Source organism: Clarias gariepinus, chromosome 25, assembly GCF_024256425.1.
Source record: "Clarias gariepinus isolate MV-2021 ecotype Netherlands chromosome 25, CGAR_prim_01v2, whole genome shotgun sequence".
Taxonomy (NCBI): domain Eukaryota; kingdom Metazoa; phylum Chordata; class Actinopteri; order Siluriformes; family Clariidae; genus Clarias; species Clarias gariepinus.
In genome coordinates this window covers 22,562,785-22,575,971 of record NC_071124.1, presented here as the reverse complement: position 1 = coordinate 22,575,971, position 13,187 = coordinate 22,562,785, and the positions used below count along the sequence as shown (strand labels likewise).

General features: G+C 38.4%; 1 protein-coding gene across 1 annotated transcript in view; it reads left to right on the top strand.

The window, feature by feature from the left end:
- tmtopsa (teleost multiple tissue opsin a) overlaps positions 1–13,187 on the top strand; it is a 51,734-nt gene that overhangs the window by 20,426 nt on the left and 18,121 nt on the right. Inside the window, exon 3 of the mRNA XM_053486151.1 lies at positions 5,970–6,203. Within this exon, the coding sequence (XP_053342126.1) occupies positions 5,970–6,203 (234 nt within the window). The remainder of the gene's footprint in view (positions 1–5,969; positions 6,204–13,187) is intronic.

The following is a 13,187-nucleotide window of genomic DNA, read 5'->3' as shown; positions in this document are numbered from 1 at the left end:
GTGTACACATTTTTTTGCAGGTGGTGGCACCTTTAGGGTTGAGGGTTCGATATCCACCTCGGGGTCTGTGTGTGTGTGTGTGTGTGTGTGTGTGTGTGTGTGTGTGTGGAGTTTACATGTTCTTACCGTGCTTGGTGCTAAGACATTGCTTTAGATAAGGTTGATTGGCATTCTGAAATAACCCGGAGTGTGTGCACCCTGTCCAGGGTGTCCCCCGCCTTGTTCCCAAAGTCTCCTGGGATAACGTAGAGGAAGAATTGAGAGATGTGTATCATAGGCATCATGTCACCTGTCCGCGAAGCGTACTGTAGGCAAGACTTAGGGATCGTAATGCATCATCTCGCGTCGCCTCATCCTTGTTTGCCGTCGTCACGCTTTTGTTCTATCCGCAAATACTCCTTCAGTGTCGGCTCCCGTTTAAAAATTAGCGAGTTAGCTATCAGCTAACAAGCTTTCACATTCTGAAAAGCAAGACTTCGTTTTGGAGGCGTCTTCTGTCGGTCTACGTTACGTCCCCTATGCGGTGAACTTTGCAGTCTAGAAAGTTGGAGCGGTATTTAGTTTTATAAGCAACAATTTGCGGGAAATTTTTTTACGCATCATTACTTTTGCACTCGTAACATATTTTAAACATTGAACATATTAACTCGTAACATGTTTTAAATCTTTCTGTCACTTTTAAGTTGCTTTAATGTCAGATTTGCTTTGGTTTACACATCTGATTGCATTCGAAAAGTGACATCACTCCAAAAAAATGTTTTAACATGAATGTCTAATCATTTAACAGCAAGTTTAATAAAAGTCATTGGCTTATCACTAATAATCCCGGGCCATTGAGCTTGACTAGAAATCCGATCCGGACCTTAGAATATTAAGTTTAAGAAACGCTGGTTTATGTAAATGAGCTGCTGCTGAGCCACGCCCCCTGAGACTAGCAGAGCTGAGCAACAAGCCAGGGGAGGGGTGGAATCTTTAATGAGGTCACAAAAGGGGGAAAAATATTTTTGTTGTTGTTTGTGCACACACTTTTGAGGACCATCTAAAGGTTTAAAAATCACTTAGTTTTGCATAATAAGTCTGCTTTTAATTATGAATTATGAAAAAGATGACTCTGTGGCTATTAATAGAAATAAACAACAGTAACTTGCATGCTTTGGGGGCATTGCACAGACTAACTTAATATAAATGTATTATATGGTAATTTGTAAGTCATTTTCAGATGAGAGTGCCTTGCACGTTTAATTAAATATGAAATATAACTCGACAGTTGGTTGATTCCGGCGAACAGACCATTTGTGAAACATTTACACCTCATGTAGAAGATTTAAACCCACGATTATGAGCGTCCAACCCACACCAGTCATGAAGGTTTGCCAAAACTCATGGAATGACTCATTAGAATTTAGCTTCCTGATAATTTATTAATCCGATGCCACATTGCGGTGGTGAATAATAAACAGAGTTGAATGAGAGCCAGATGGAGCTGAGATTACTGTGTTCGCGAGACCGCGTTCATGTCTCTCCTGGCTTTTACTCTGCTCTTTCTGAACTGCGACGGCGAACAAAGTTTGAGTAAGATTTCACCCACTAGGCTGCTGTCACAAAGTTTCCATTAGCTGGTACATCGTTATGCTTTGGGCTTTTTGCAGGATGTGTGTTTATGGGTGATTATTGATGTGACGAGGAAATTGCTTCATTTACAAAACGCCTCGGTGAGAACTGCTGGTGTTGGCTGTTCTTTTGTAGGGATGTTTTGCTGTATACTTTATGTAGGACTTAAGGACAGAACAGAATTTTATACACATACAGCACACACACACATGCCGATGCAACACACAAGGCCCTAACTAAAGTACCCATACCATTGGAACTTTTTCACATTTTGTCACATTACAACCACAAATGTGAATGTATCAACACAACCAACACAAAGTGGCACATACAGTAATAGTGAAGTGGAAGGAAAACGATGATGGGTTTTCCAATTATTTTTACAAATAAAATCTGAAAAGCATGCATTTGTGTTCAGCCCCCTTTTACAGTACTTTGATACCCCTAATTAAACTCCAGTGGAACGAATTGCCTTCAGAGGTCACCTACTTAGTAAATAGACTCCACCTAAGTGTAATGTAATCTCAATATAAATAGAGCTGTTCTGTGAAGCCCTCAGAGGTTTGTTAGAGAACATTAGTGAAGAAACAGCATCATGAAGCACGAGGAACACACCAAACAAGTTATTAGTTTAAAGTCGGGTTAGATTAGAAAAAAATATCCCCAGCTTTCAGACAACATCTCACGGAGCACTGTTAAATCCGTCATCTGAAAACCTACCAAGACATGGACGTCCACCTAAACTGACATAATAGAGCATTATTCAGAGAAACAGCCAAGAGGTAACCCCATGGTAACTCAGAGATCCACAGCTCAGGAGGGAGAATCTGTCCACAGGACAACGACAGTATTAATCATGCACTCTGCCAAATATGGCCTTTATGGAAGAGTGACAAGAAGAAAGCCATAAGAAGTTCTGTTTGCATGGCATGTGTGGGACACAACAAACATGTGGAAGCATGTGCTCTGGTCAGATGAGACCAAAATCTAACTTGTTGGCCTAAATTCAATATGCTACAGTGTGTGTAGCGGAAAACTAACGCTGTCCATGGTGGTGGTAGCATCATGTTGTGGGGACGCAGTTTTTCAGCAGGGCCAGGGAAGCTAAAGATGGATGTAGCCAAATACTGTACAGGCCAATCTTAGAAGAAAACCTGATAGAGTCTGCAAACGAAACGTGAGATTGGGGCGGAGCTTCACCTTCCAGCGAGACAACGTCCAACAGCCTAAACACACAGCCAGAGCTACAGAGGGAATGGTTTCGATCGAACAGATCAAACCTTATCATTGCATGTTTTTCGAGTTTAAATGGCAGCTTCATTGTGGATCAACAAATTTCCATTTATTCAACATTTTTGTTCCAGTATCAGCAGGATCTCACATGTTTGGAGCCATTGACATTCTCCTCACATCTTTTCAATCCTTAATAAAAAAAAAATTAATAAAAAAACTGAATGTTTTTCTGAGAAGCAGTACCAGGCTGATGCATTCATCTTCAAAATGTATTCAGCGAAACGCCACGCTGTCAGACTGTAATTCTTACGATATCGAGTCACTAGAGCTTGAAAACCTCCCCTGATTTAATATTTAAATGTTTACATGTGAGACATTCAAAGCCTTTGCCTACACACCTGATCCTTAGGACCTCGGTAGTGTGTGTAGTCACTTTAAATTTGTCAGGTTGCTACTGTACCAGAACGACATGAAAGTGTAATATCTGTCATTTGATCTCTTTGCTCCTTGGGAAAAGTTCGAAACTTAAAACGAGAAGTGCTTGACAGTGTGATCATTTCCAGCTCCTTTAGTGACTTTTAGTAACGTGGCTTACTGATGTATTTTATTACGCTGCCCAGAAGGATGGAGGCTTACTGTATGGTGATGTTCAAACAGACTTAAGACCAATAGTCGAGTCAGGTTACAAGGATTTCCTCGACTCGCCGTTCAGACTATTGAAATGACCTGCGTGAGGTTTACTGGCTGAAGGTGCCAGGTATTTCTTGTAAAGATGTTGCATGAATGAAAGGCCCTCGATCCATCCTGTTTCTGAGTAAAATAGTTGTTAGGCTTTACTGAGCCTGCTGGAGAATGTAACGTACGAGTTCTTTACAGGAGAGTGCATCAAATTAACAGATTATTTTAATAAAGAAGTGTAAATTTTGATGCACACATTGTGTTATCGTGACTTCATTTTGGATTTTATTCTGTATATTTTTGGCAAAGATGAATTTATCCGAAATGAGGTCATGATCTCATAATGTGTGCATCTTTTGAAAACATTTCTGCACATAAGAAACTTTTATAAAGAGCAATAAAGAGTAATAAAATAAACAGTCAATATTTGAAGTAAAAACTCGTTACTTAAAATCAGGAGTTTTAGACACTGTTAGGTTTTACTGAGCATGCTGGAGAATACGAGTTCTTCTGGTAACTTTGTCACACTCGCTCCTTTCTATTTTTATGCAAATCCCAGGAGCGTACATTAGGTTTCTTGTTTCTATCTGAAAACTGGTCGGTCTCGTACTATATTTTTTTCTTTACAGCCATGCATATATTCTCCTGTAATGTTATTCATATTAATTTATATAAATTATCTAATATTATATAATTATATTTATATTATATTAATATTTAAATTATATATGGGAATACTGAATGATTTGGCACATAATTATGCAGACATGATAAACATATATAATAAAATTGTTACAGCATAAAATATGGTGCCTAAGACTTTTACACAGTACTATATAATTCGGAAAAATACTATTTTCGAAACTTGTTCTAGATGGAGCGTTCCAACACTTTTGCCACTTTGTGTTGGGGGTTTTTCTTTAATTTGTCACCCAAGTGGATGTTAATTAAAACTCATGCAGCATAGATCAAAGACGATTAAAATATGTGCTTACAGTATATAGAAGTCTTGCTGGTGTGTGTTAATGCGGAGGCTTCAGATCTTCAAACTGTGCATTTGGGTTTTCGATACGTTAGGTAGAACAAAAGAAATCACTCACTTATCTTCTATACGGCTTTATCCTGTATTCAGAGTCACTGGGACCAGGGTACACCCTGGACAGGTCCCAGTCCATCGCAGGGCACACACACACATACACACACACTACAGGCAATTGGGGAACACCAGTTAGCCTAACCTGCAGGTCTTTGGACTGTGGGAGGAAACCCACCAAGGACGGGGAAAACATGCAAACTCCATGCACACAGAGCCGGTAATCGAGCCTGGCTGGGAATCGAACCTAGGTCCTGGAGGTGCAAACCGCCCGAAAGATATCATTACTTTGATAACATAAACATGTAAATGTAACCACTACAGAGATATGGAAATGACATCGCTAAAATGTAGAACTCGCAAAATTAGCAGATTATCATAATTTTTTTGGTCATAGAAACAATTTTAAAAAACCCAACAATGTTTGCTATTTCTTTGCTTATGTGACTTATTTAAAATTTTTTTTTGCTTAGTCATGTTTGTATATTGAAATAATATTCAGTTCATCATATGACCTACTTTGTGCTGAAAAAAAAGGTATGTCACTCTATACTGCACAATCCTGAGCCCCCTATATATCACTCTCTCTCACTCACTCACTCACTCACCCATCGTCTATACCGCTTTATCCTCTACAGGGTCCCAGGAGACTTACTGTAGGGCACGAGTCGGGATCTCAATCCATCACAGGGCGCACACACGCAAACACACTCTCACACGCTTATTCACACACTACGGGCAATTTGGGAACGCTGATTAGCCTAATACGCATGTCTTTAAACTGTGGTAAGAAACCAGAGTACCCAGAGGAAACCCACCAAGCACTGGGCAGGACATGCACATAGACCCGAGGTGGGAATCGAACCCGGACCCTGGAGGTGCAAGGCTACAGCACCGTGCCGCCCTGAGCTTATATATGTTTATTTAAATAAAAAACCCGCACAAAAGTAAAACATTTCAGAGAAAGTTCAAAGAAAGAAGAAGCATATGAGAGAGAATAAGAGAGAGAAAGAATAAGAGAGAGAGAGAGAGAGTCAGTGGGGTGAGAAAATCTATTCTGACAATATTTAACTGACACCAGACACCTTCTCGGTTGCCGAACTGCTATCGTAAACAGTTATAATTGAAATGGAAATAATTGAAATGCAGCGTGCTGTGGTGCCTCATTACCCCAGAAATGAGGCGTCAGGTATTTTTCTGCCCATGCACGAGGGACGATGAAATTATTTCTGCAACATATGCGTAAACTGAGTATTGAGAGGTGACAGATAAAAACTGCATCGCGTCCGGGTTCCCGTACAGAACTTTAAATCTTGCTGAATTCACACTGTGTTTGTCCCGTTTGGTCCTGAAGGTGAGCGGCTTGAAGTCGTCCACCGTCCGAAAGCGGGAGCACCACGTCCTCCTCATGGTCATCACTATGGTGGTGTGTTACCTGCTCTGCTGGCTGCCGTATGGCATCATGGCGCTGCTGGCTACGTTCGGGGCGCCGGGTCTGGTGACGGCCGAGGCTAGCATCGTGCCCTCGCTCCTGGCCAAGACCAGCACCGTCATCAACCCCGTCATCTACATCTTCATGAACAAGCAGGTGAGGAACAGGATCTCTCATTAAGCTCCAGTACATTTCTGCTTCCACAATGCTTTCGATGACGTTTCCCCAAACACAATGACACTGAAGCACAAAAACGCTTCATAAATCAGAAATAATGCAAAAAAAATTCCTTTATTTTTTGTGATTTTACATTTTTTTTGTTTTGTCTTTCTAACCAGAAAGATTTGTTTTATAATATGACCTGTATTAGAGAGACTTTTTCAAGCTCATGTGCTGATTATTATAATTATACAGTACAGTAACTAAGCTACCATGTTATCATAGCAGTAAGCGCCGTCGCCTTGCACCTCCGGGTTCCGGGTTCGATTCCCACCTCGGGTTCTGTGCATGTTCTACCTGTGCTTGGTGGGTTTCCTCCCACAGTCCAACGATTGGGGTAATTGGAGTTGATAAAATTGCCTGTAGTGCATGAATGTGTGTGTGTGTGTGTGTGTGTGTGTGAGTGTTGACCGAAGGTCCTACCACAATTGTATAATGGGAATAAATACAATGATCAGCATTGGCCTCCACGGTCCCTAGTCGGACCGCAGAGATTCCTAGATGGATGGAAGGAAGATTATTATATACTGTAGGATATCATATATAGTTTTAAAGGTGAAATTTTGTGTATAAAATGTTTTCTATAGGAAATGATGTAAGTGCAGAAAATCCGTTCCAGCCACACAATATTGTTACCAATATTACCCATATCCAAGACTATAATTGTACTTTTGTATATAAAAACAATCAAAACTGTGTATCAAAACTTTAATTGACTGCTGGACAGAATTTAATGAGACACATTTGCACGTGCAGTTTATGTTGTTTTTTCCTGCCTTTTTTTATAGTATTTGGACAGTTTGGTTAGTTTATGGTGTTCATTTTTTGTCTTAGCTAGTCAGCTAATTAAGCGTCGTAGCTAGCTGGTTAGTTTTATGTTTATCTTGTACTGTATGTGGTTAAAATGACAATAAAAGCTTCGACTTGACTTGACTAATAATCTACTTTAAAATAAGCTACTAATGCGCTACTGTCTCAATGTAAACAAACACCCGCACCAATAGATATTAATTAGAAAAGATAAATTGAATATTTTTACTGGGATTAGTTCATATTTTCACTTTGGCTGAAATAACAGCGCTGAAGTGGTACAGTATAAGTGAACTTTTACGTGAGTTAAAATGGAGTCGTTTTACGACAAAACTTTATCTTTATTCGATCTACGTTTAGCTTTAGCGTTTTATAGTACCTATTTCTACTAATTCTTTTCCCATCACCCACAAGTGCTTACACTAGTGTATACGGTAGCTACGTATAATAACTAACCCCTATGAATAAATTAGCCATGGGCGGAAAAAAACGTAATGCTAGCGTTACTAAGTTTAAGTTTTCTCTAACTCGTGTAGTAGAAATGATTCTCAAGCTATAGGACTCTCGAGCTCACTGTTTATCAGACTGTGTTCTTGTTCTACTTCATTTTTATATTAGAAAACACCACTTTTTTATTATTTACAAACATTGGTAGCAATTTGATTTCCAGCTTTTCTCATTTCACATATCCGCGCCTGGGGAGGTGCTCCGACAGACGGGAAGTGTTGTAAGATATTGTACTCTTCAAACATTACATTACATTACTAGGATTTAAAATCATTCTTTTTTTATTTGCATGGATGTGTGACTCTGGTCTAAGCCACACAAGGAATTATTCAGCACAAAAAAACAAAAAAAAAACCCAGATGCAACCCTGTAGTGTCGAGTATGCTGTAGTGTCGACCCACAGCGACCAATTTGCTCGACACTGCAGTGGAATGATGACTGACAGAACATAGCAAAAACTTTTCAGGTGCATATAAAACCTCCTGGGAGTAAATGAGGATTATGCGCTAGCCTTGGATGCTCTTGCACTCCGCATTAAGATGGATATTGTTCTGGTAATTTATCTGCATCGTGTTAATACAAAGTTTGAATCTGTGCCTGTTTTGCCAAAAATCAGTTCTTCTGCATGTTGATCGTCCTGTACTATATAGAGAGACGTTCAACTTACTTTCTCCGCGCTGCCAGCTTAATAAAGACGTCTAATGTGTCCACGGTGCTGTTGCGCTTCCACGTGAAGTGATTCCATTCATCATAACATCAGTCAAACTGTCAGCCGTGTGATTAGGCACAGAAGATAAAGAGCGAGTTAAATGGCAGTGCCACTCCCGCTGTTAAAGGAATTCAAAGCTTTTACCTTGGAACTGAAAGTGTATTTAGATTAGTGTTTTTTGGTCTGACTCATGTGGCCATGAGAACTGGTTTAAGAAACACAGCTTCAGGGTGATAAAAAATGTAAATATCTAGGCTATTTTAGCATATATATATAGCATATACAGGGTGGGCTATTTATATGGATACACCTTAATAAAATGGGAATGGTTGGTGATATTAACTTCCTGTTTGAGGCACATTAGTATATGTGAGGGGGAAACTTTTCAAGATGGTGGCCATTTTGAAGTCGGCCATTTTGGATCCAACTTTTGTTTTTTCAATAGGAAGAATAGCAGTTATTAGCGGTTTGCTAACTGTAGCATGGGAGATGGTACAGTTAGAGATGGTCTTAGGGTGTCTTGCATTGAAATCTGCTGCCATGACCCGGTTACTGCGTTCACCAGACATCAACACACAATTTCTATCCGCTCTTCACGTGTCATTAGTATGTAAATATGTAAGTTACGTTACAACCAAGCACACCATTCTTTTTCTTGTGAAATTCCCAATAAGTTTGATGTGTCACATGACCCTCTTGCTATTGAAGAAACAAAAGTTGGATATATATATTTTATATTGAGGTTTGGTTTAAGACCCATTAGGCAAGGAAAGCAAATAGATGCGATTCTATTATTTGCCCCAGAAATTAATTATATAATTATTTACAGTGGTACTTCGGCATACGAATGGCCCACCTCATGGACTAAATTTTTTCAATAAATTAGCACTTGGCATATGGGCGAACAAACCGAACCGAACGCAGGCTAAGTTGCGCGTACGGTCTGGGAGCCGTTCAAAACATGTTGCGTCAGTGGAAACACTGGGAGGTGAGTTTATATATTTTTCTCTGAGTTTTTATTTTGCATTAAGTGCAAGTTTAAGTGAAGCACCATGGGTCCTGAGAATGTTATTTAGGATGGAAGCAAGAAGAAAAGGGAGTCGCTTTCAGTTTGGTTTTTTAAGCAGCCGGTGCCAAGAGGAATGATAAATTAAGGTTAAGTAAGGTTTACCGGCTGTTTATTTCATATTTTACTAAATTTGCAAATCCTTTCTAAATGTTTTGATTGCAAAATATATTTATAGTGTTGGAAATTTTGATATTATTGGTAATATCTTTGGGCGTCCGGAACGGATTCTCTGCATTTACATTATTTCCCATGGGAAAATGTGTTTCACAATATGAAATTTCACCCTGAGAACTCGCCACCGGAATGGATTAATTTCATACGTCGAGGTTCCGCTGTAGTTGGACACAATCTTTCACAATCAAGAAGTCTCATCTATCACACAACGGTTCTCAAACCAGAGCACATTTCCATCTTGTTGGAATGGAGAGAAAATAAAACTGCAGACAATGTGTGAGCCCTGAGTATTGGTTTGAGAGCCCTGTATTGGGAAGCTTCCCTTACTCCTGGAATGCGAGTCAAGTCTCCTTGGGCTTTTGATCAGATAATGGAATTTGATGGACCTGTTGCATAATTGACCTTGGAATCGATCCTGGGTTTCCTCATCCCTCCACTGACCAAAAACATTGCAGTAAGTGGATTGGATATGCCAAATTGCCCCTAGATCAATCAATCCAAGTGTTTCTGGCATATCCTCCAGATCCAGCATGACCCTAACCAGGATAAAGCACTGAATAAAAGCTGAATGAAAGAAAGAAATGCTGTCGTCAGTGATTTCCATTCGTTATGTTAATAGACTGTAATGCACTCAAGACGCAGCATCGACAGCGCTCATGTGTGATTAAATGAAACGAAATACACACAGTAAAAGCTTTACGTTGTGATAAACACCAGGGACAGGTTTTCTACCCACAGAGTGTGCTGCTCTGATGATATTTAAACCTCTAATTAGATTTCCATATGGGCTACAGAGCAGAAAACGCGACACAAGCCTTACTTTCCAGTCTGCTGGGGGACGCGGTGAACAAAACGAAGCCGAAATGACGGAAAATTATTCCCGTCTCCATCCAGCCGTGCTAAACTGATCTGACAGCTGCTTTAATGCATTTTGTTTGTGAATGTCTGAAGCTATTTTTATTATGCCGTACAGCGAGTACACACCGCAACACATTATTGTGTTCGAATTCTGTCCTTCACATCAATTTTTAAATTACCCCCCAAAAGAAAAAAAAAAAGTCTGTAGTTACTTTTGGAGTTCGAACTCACCGTATTGTACTACGCTAAGCTTCAGGATGCCACCAAAGGATTATATTATCCACATTATCTCAGATAATCCCCAGACTAACAAAAAAAAAAAAGCAAGCCATGGAAACCTTTCGGCCGTCTGAGTTATTAATTATGGCTCCATTTAACGAGGATCGCAGCTGTGTTAATCCTAAAGCTGAATAATTACTTCTACACTGCCGCTAAAGCCTGGGCAAAAGTACAGAAAATCTGCTACGGAGTGATTCGGAGTCGAAGAGGTGATCGGTGTACAGCATGGATTGTGATGTGAAGCTGCTGATTTCATGTGAAGCATTGCTTTGGGGTCGACCAGTAAAGTAATCCATGTGGGAAAAGTATGAATTGCAAGTAAGGGCACATTTGCAAGAATCCAAGTCTTAATTCTGCGTAATAAGGATGAAATTCTGAAAAATAAAGTCGGAATTCTGGAAAATAAGTTCAGAATTTAAGAATAAGAAATAAGTTTCGAAAATAAAATTTAAAATTGAGAACGAAATAAAGTTAAAATTGCAAAAATCAGGTTACAGTTCTAAAATAAATAAAATAAAATAAAGTTGATATTTTTATAATTAGAAGTTGAAATAAAAATTTTATTTGTCACATACACAGCCGTCCACCGTATGTTATGCAGTGAAATTCTTATTGCAAATGAAATGCATGTAAGTCTGAATCCTGAAGGAAAAAATCTAAATTGTGAGAAAGGAAGTCAGAATTATAATATACTATATCAGGTTAAAATTCTAAAAAAAATTGTAAAACAATTTAAAAAGTAAATAAATATACGTAAGTAATATAGGAGAATATAATAATATTAACATAATAAATATAAGAGAAATAAAATTGGAATTCTAAAACAAATTTTGGAATTCTGTAAAATAAATACGAATACGAATTCTTTGGGATACATTTATGCATGGAACGAGGGTTGTGGAATTTGGCTTCAATTACTGACTCAGTGTCTATTTCGGAATTACTGATCAGAAGGTTGACGGTTCGAGCCCCAGCTCTGCCACATTGTCGCTGTTGGGGTCTGAAGCAAGGCCCTTAATCCTGTCTGCTCCAGGGGTGAGAATCTGGGGACGAATAAGGAACTTTACTCTGCAGTGATATATATATTAAATATATGCATATTTACTTATATGCAACTCAATTTTGTTTTTAGACAGACTTGGAAAAATCTGAACTATCCCTTTAATGCTTTGATGGCTTAAATTCGAGTTAGTTGCCAATATTATTATAGTGATGTTTTATAATGTAAAGGAAAAAAAAATGTCACTAGAATTTGTAGATATTTTTATTCACTTTTACTTATGTTCTGTTGAGGAACCTCGATGAAATAAGACAATTCCTGTTTTTCCTTCTGTTATGGCAGGTGTCCTTAGGGAAGCCTGTTTCCAGCACATTGAAAAGTTTTTTTAAATTGCAACTTCATTTCTCACAATTCTGACTTTATTTCCTGTATGTCTAATCTTCCCCCTCCAATTATGACTTTATTTCTTGCCACTCTGGCTTTATAAACCACATAAATCAACTCCACTTCCCTCCATCAGGCTGACGAAGTGACAGTCAGTCATTATCCCGGTCCTCTTACTGTTACGGTGCATCTCTTGACAAGCATGCTGTCTAAATAAGGTTTGAACCTGCTTTCATTATCTACAAGGACGATACTACTTCATCTGTTTTTTTTTTTGTTTTTTGCCTAAACTGATTGTTAGACAGTTTTCTCCAAGGACTGGAGGTTTAGACTAATACAAAGCAGTTCATCAAGTGACAGTGAGATTCTTACTGCTGGTGAAACCACACCTAAAATAGTCCTCTGTGATTGGATCCATGCTCATTTTAATGTTGTAAAGCTTTCTGTCTATTATACAAAAGAGGAAAAAGAAGTGCCATTGCCTGATTGCAAGGGGGAAAATTTTAATTACAAGACAAGAGTTAGAATTACAAGTCATAATTGTGAGGAATGAAGATGGAATTGCAAAAATCTGTTTATATTTCCAAGTAATCAAGTCAGAATTCTGAGAAAAGTAAGAATTTTAAGTAATGTCACATTTGCAAGAATGGAAGTCTTTAATCTGCGTATTAAAGCCGGAATTCTGATAAATAAGTGCAGAATTTAAGAATGAAAAATAAAAAGAATTAAATAAATAAATCAGAATTCTGAGAAATCACAGTTCTAAAATAAATAAAATAAAATACAGTTCAAATTCAAATTTTATTTGTCACATACACAGTTATACACCATATGATATGCAGGGAAATACTTATTGCAATAAAATGCTCTTAAGTCAGAATTCTGAAGGGGAAAAATCTGAATTGTAATAAATCAGGTTTAACTTCTAAAAACAAAAATTAATTCTAAGAAATAAAGTTGAAATTATGTGCAATAAATTCAGGATTTTGAGAATAAATGCCATAACTAAGTTTTTGATTTTTTTCATTACATGGACAAATAATCTGGAGCCTCCAAGGTTCCTGCTAAAACCCCTTTGAAGACCATAATACTGTAGTATACTGTGTGTTTATGATGATATTTGGCTCCAAT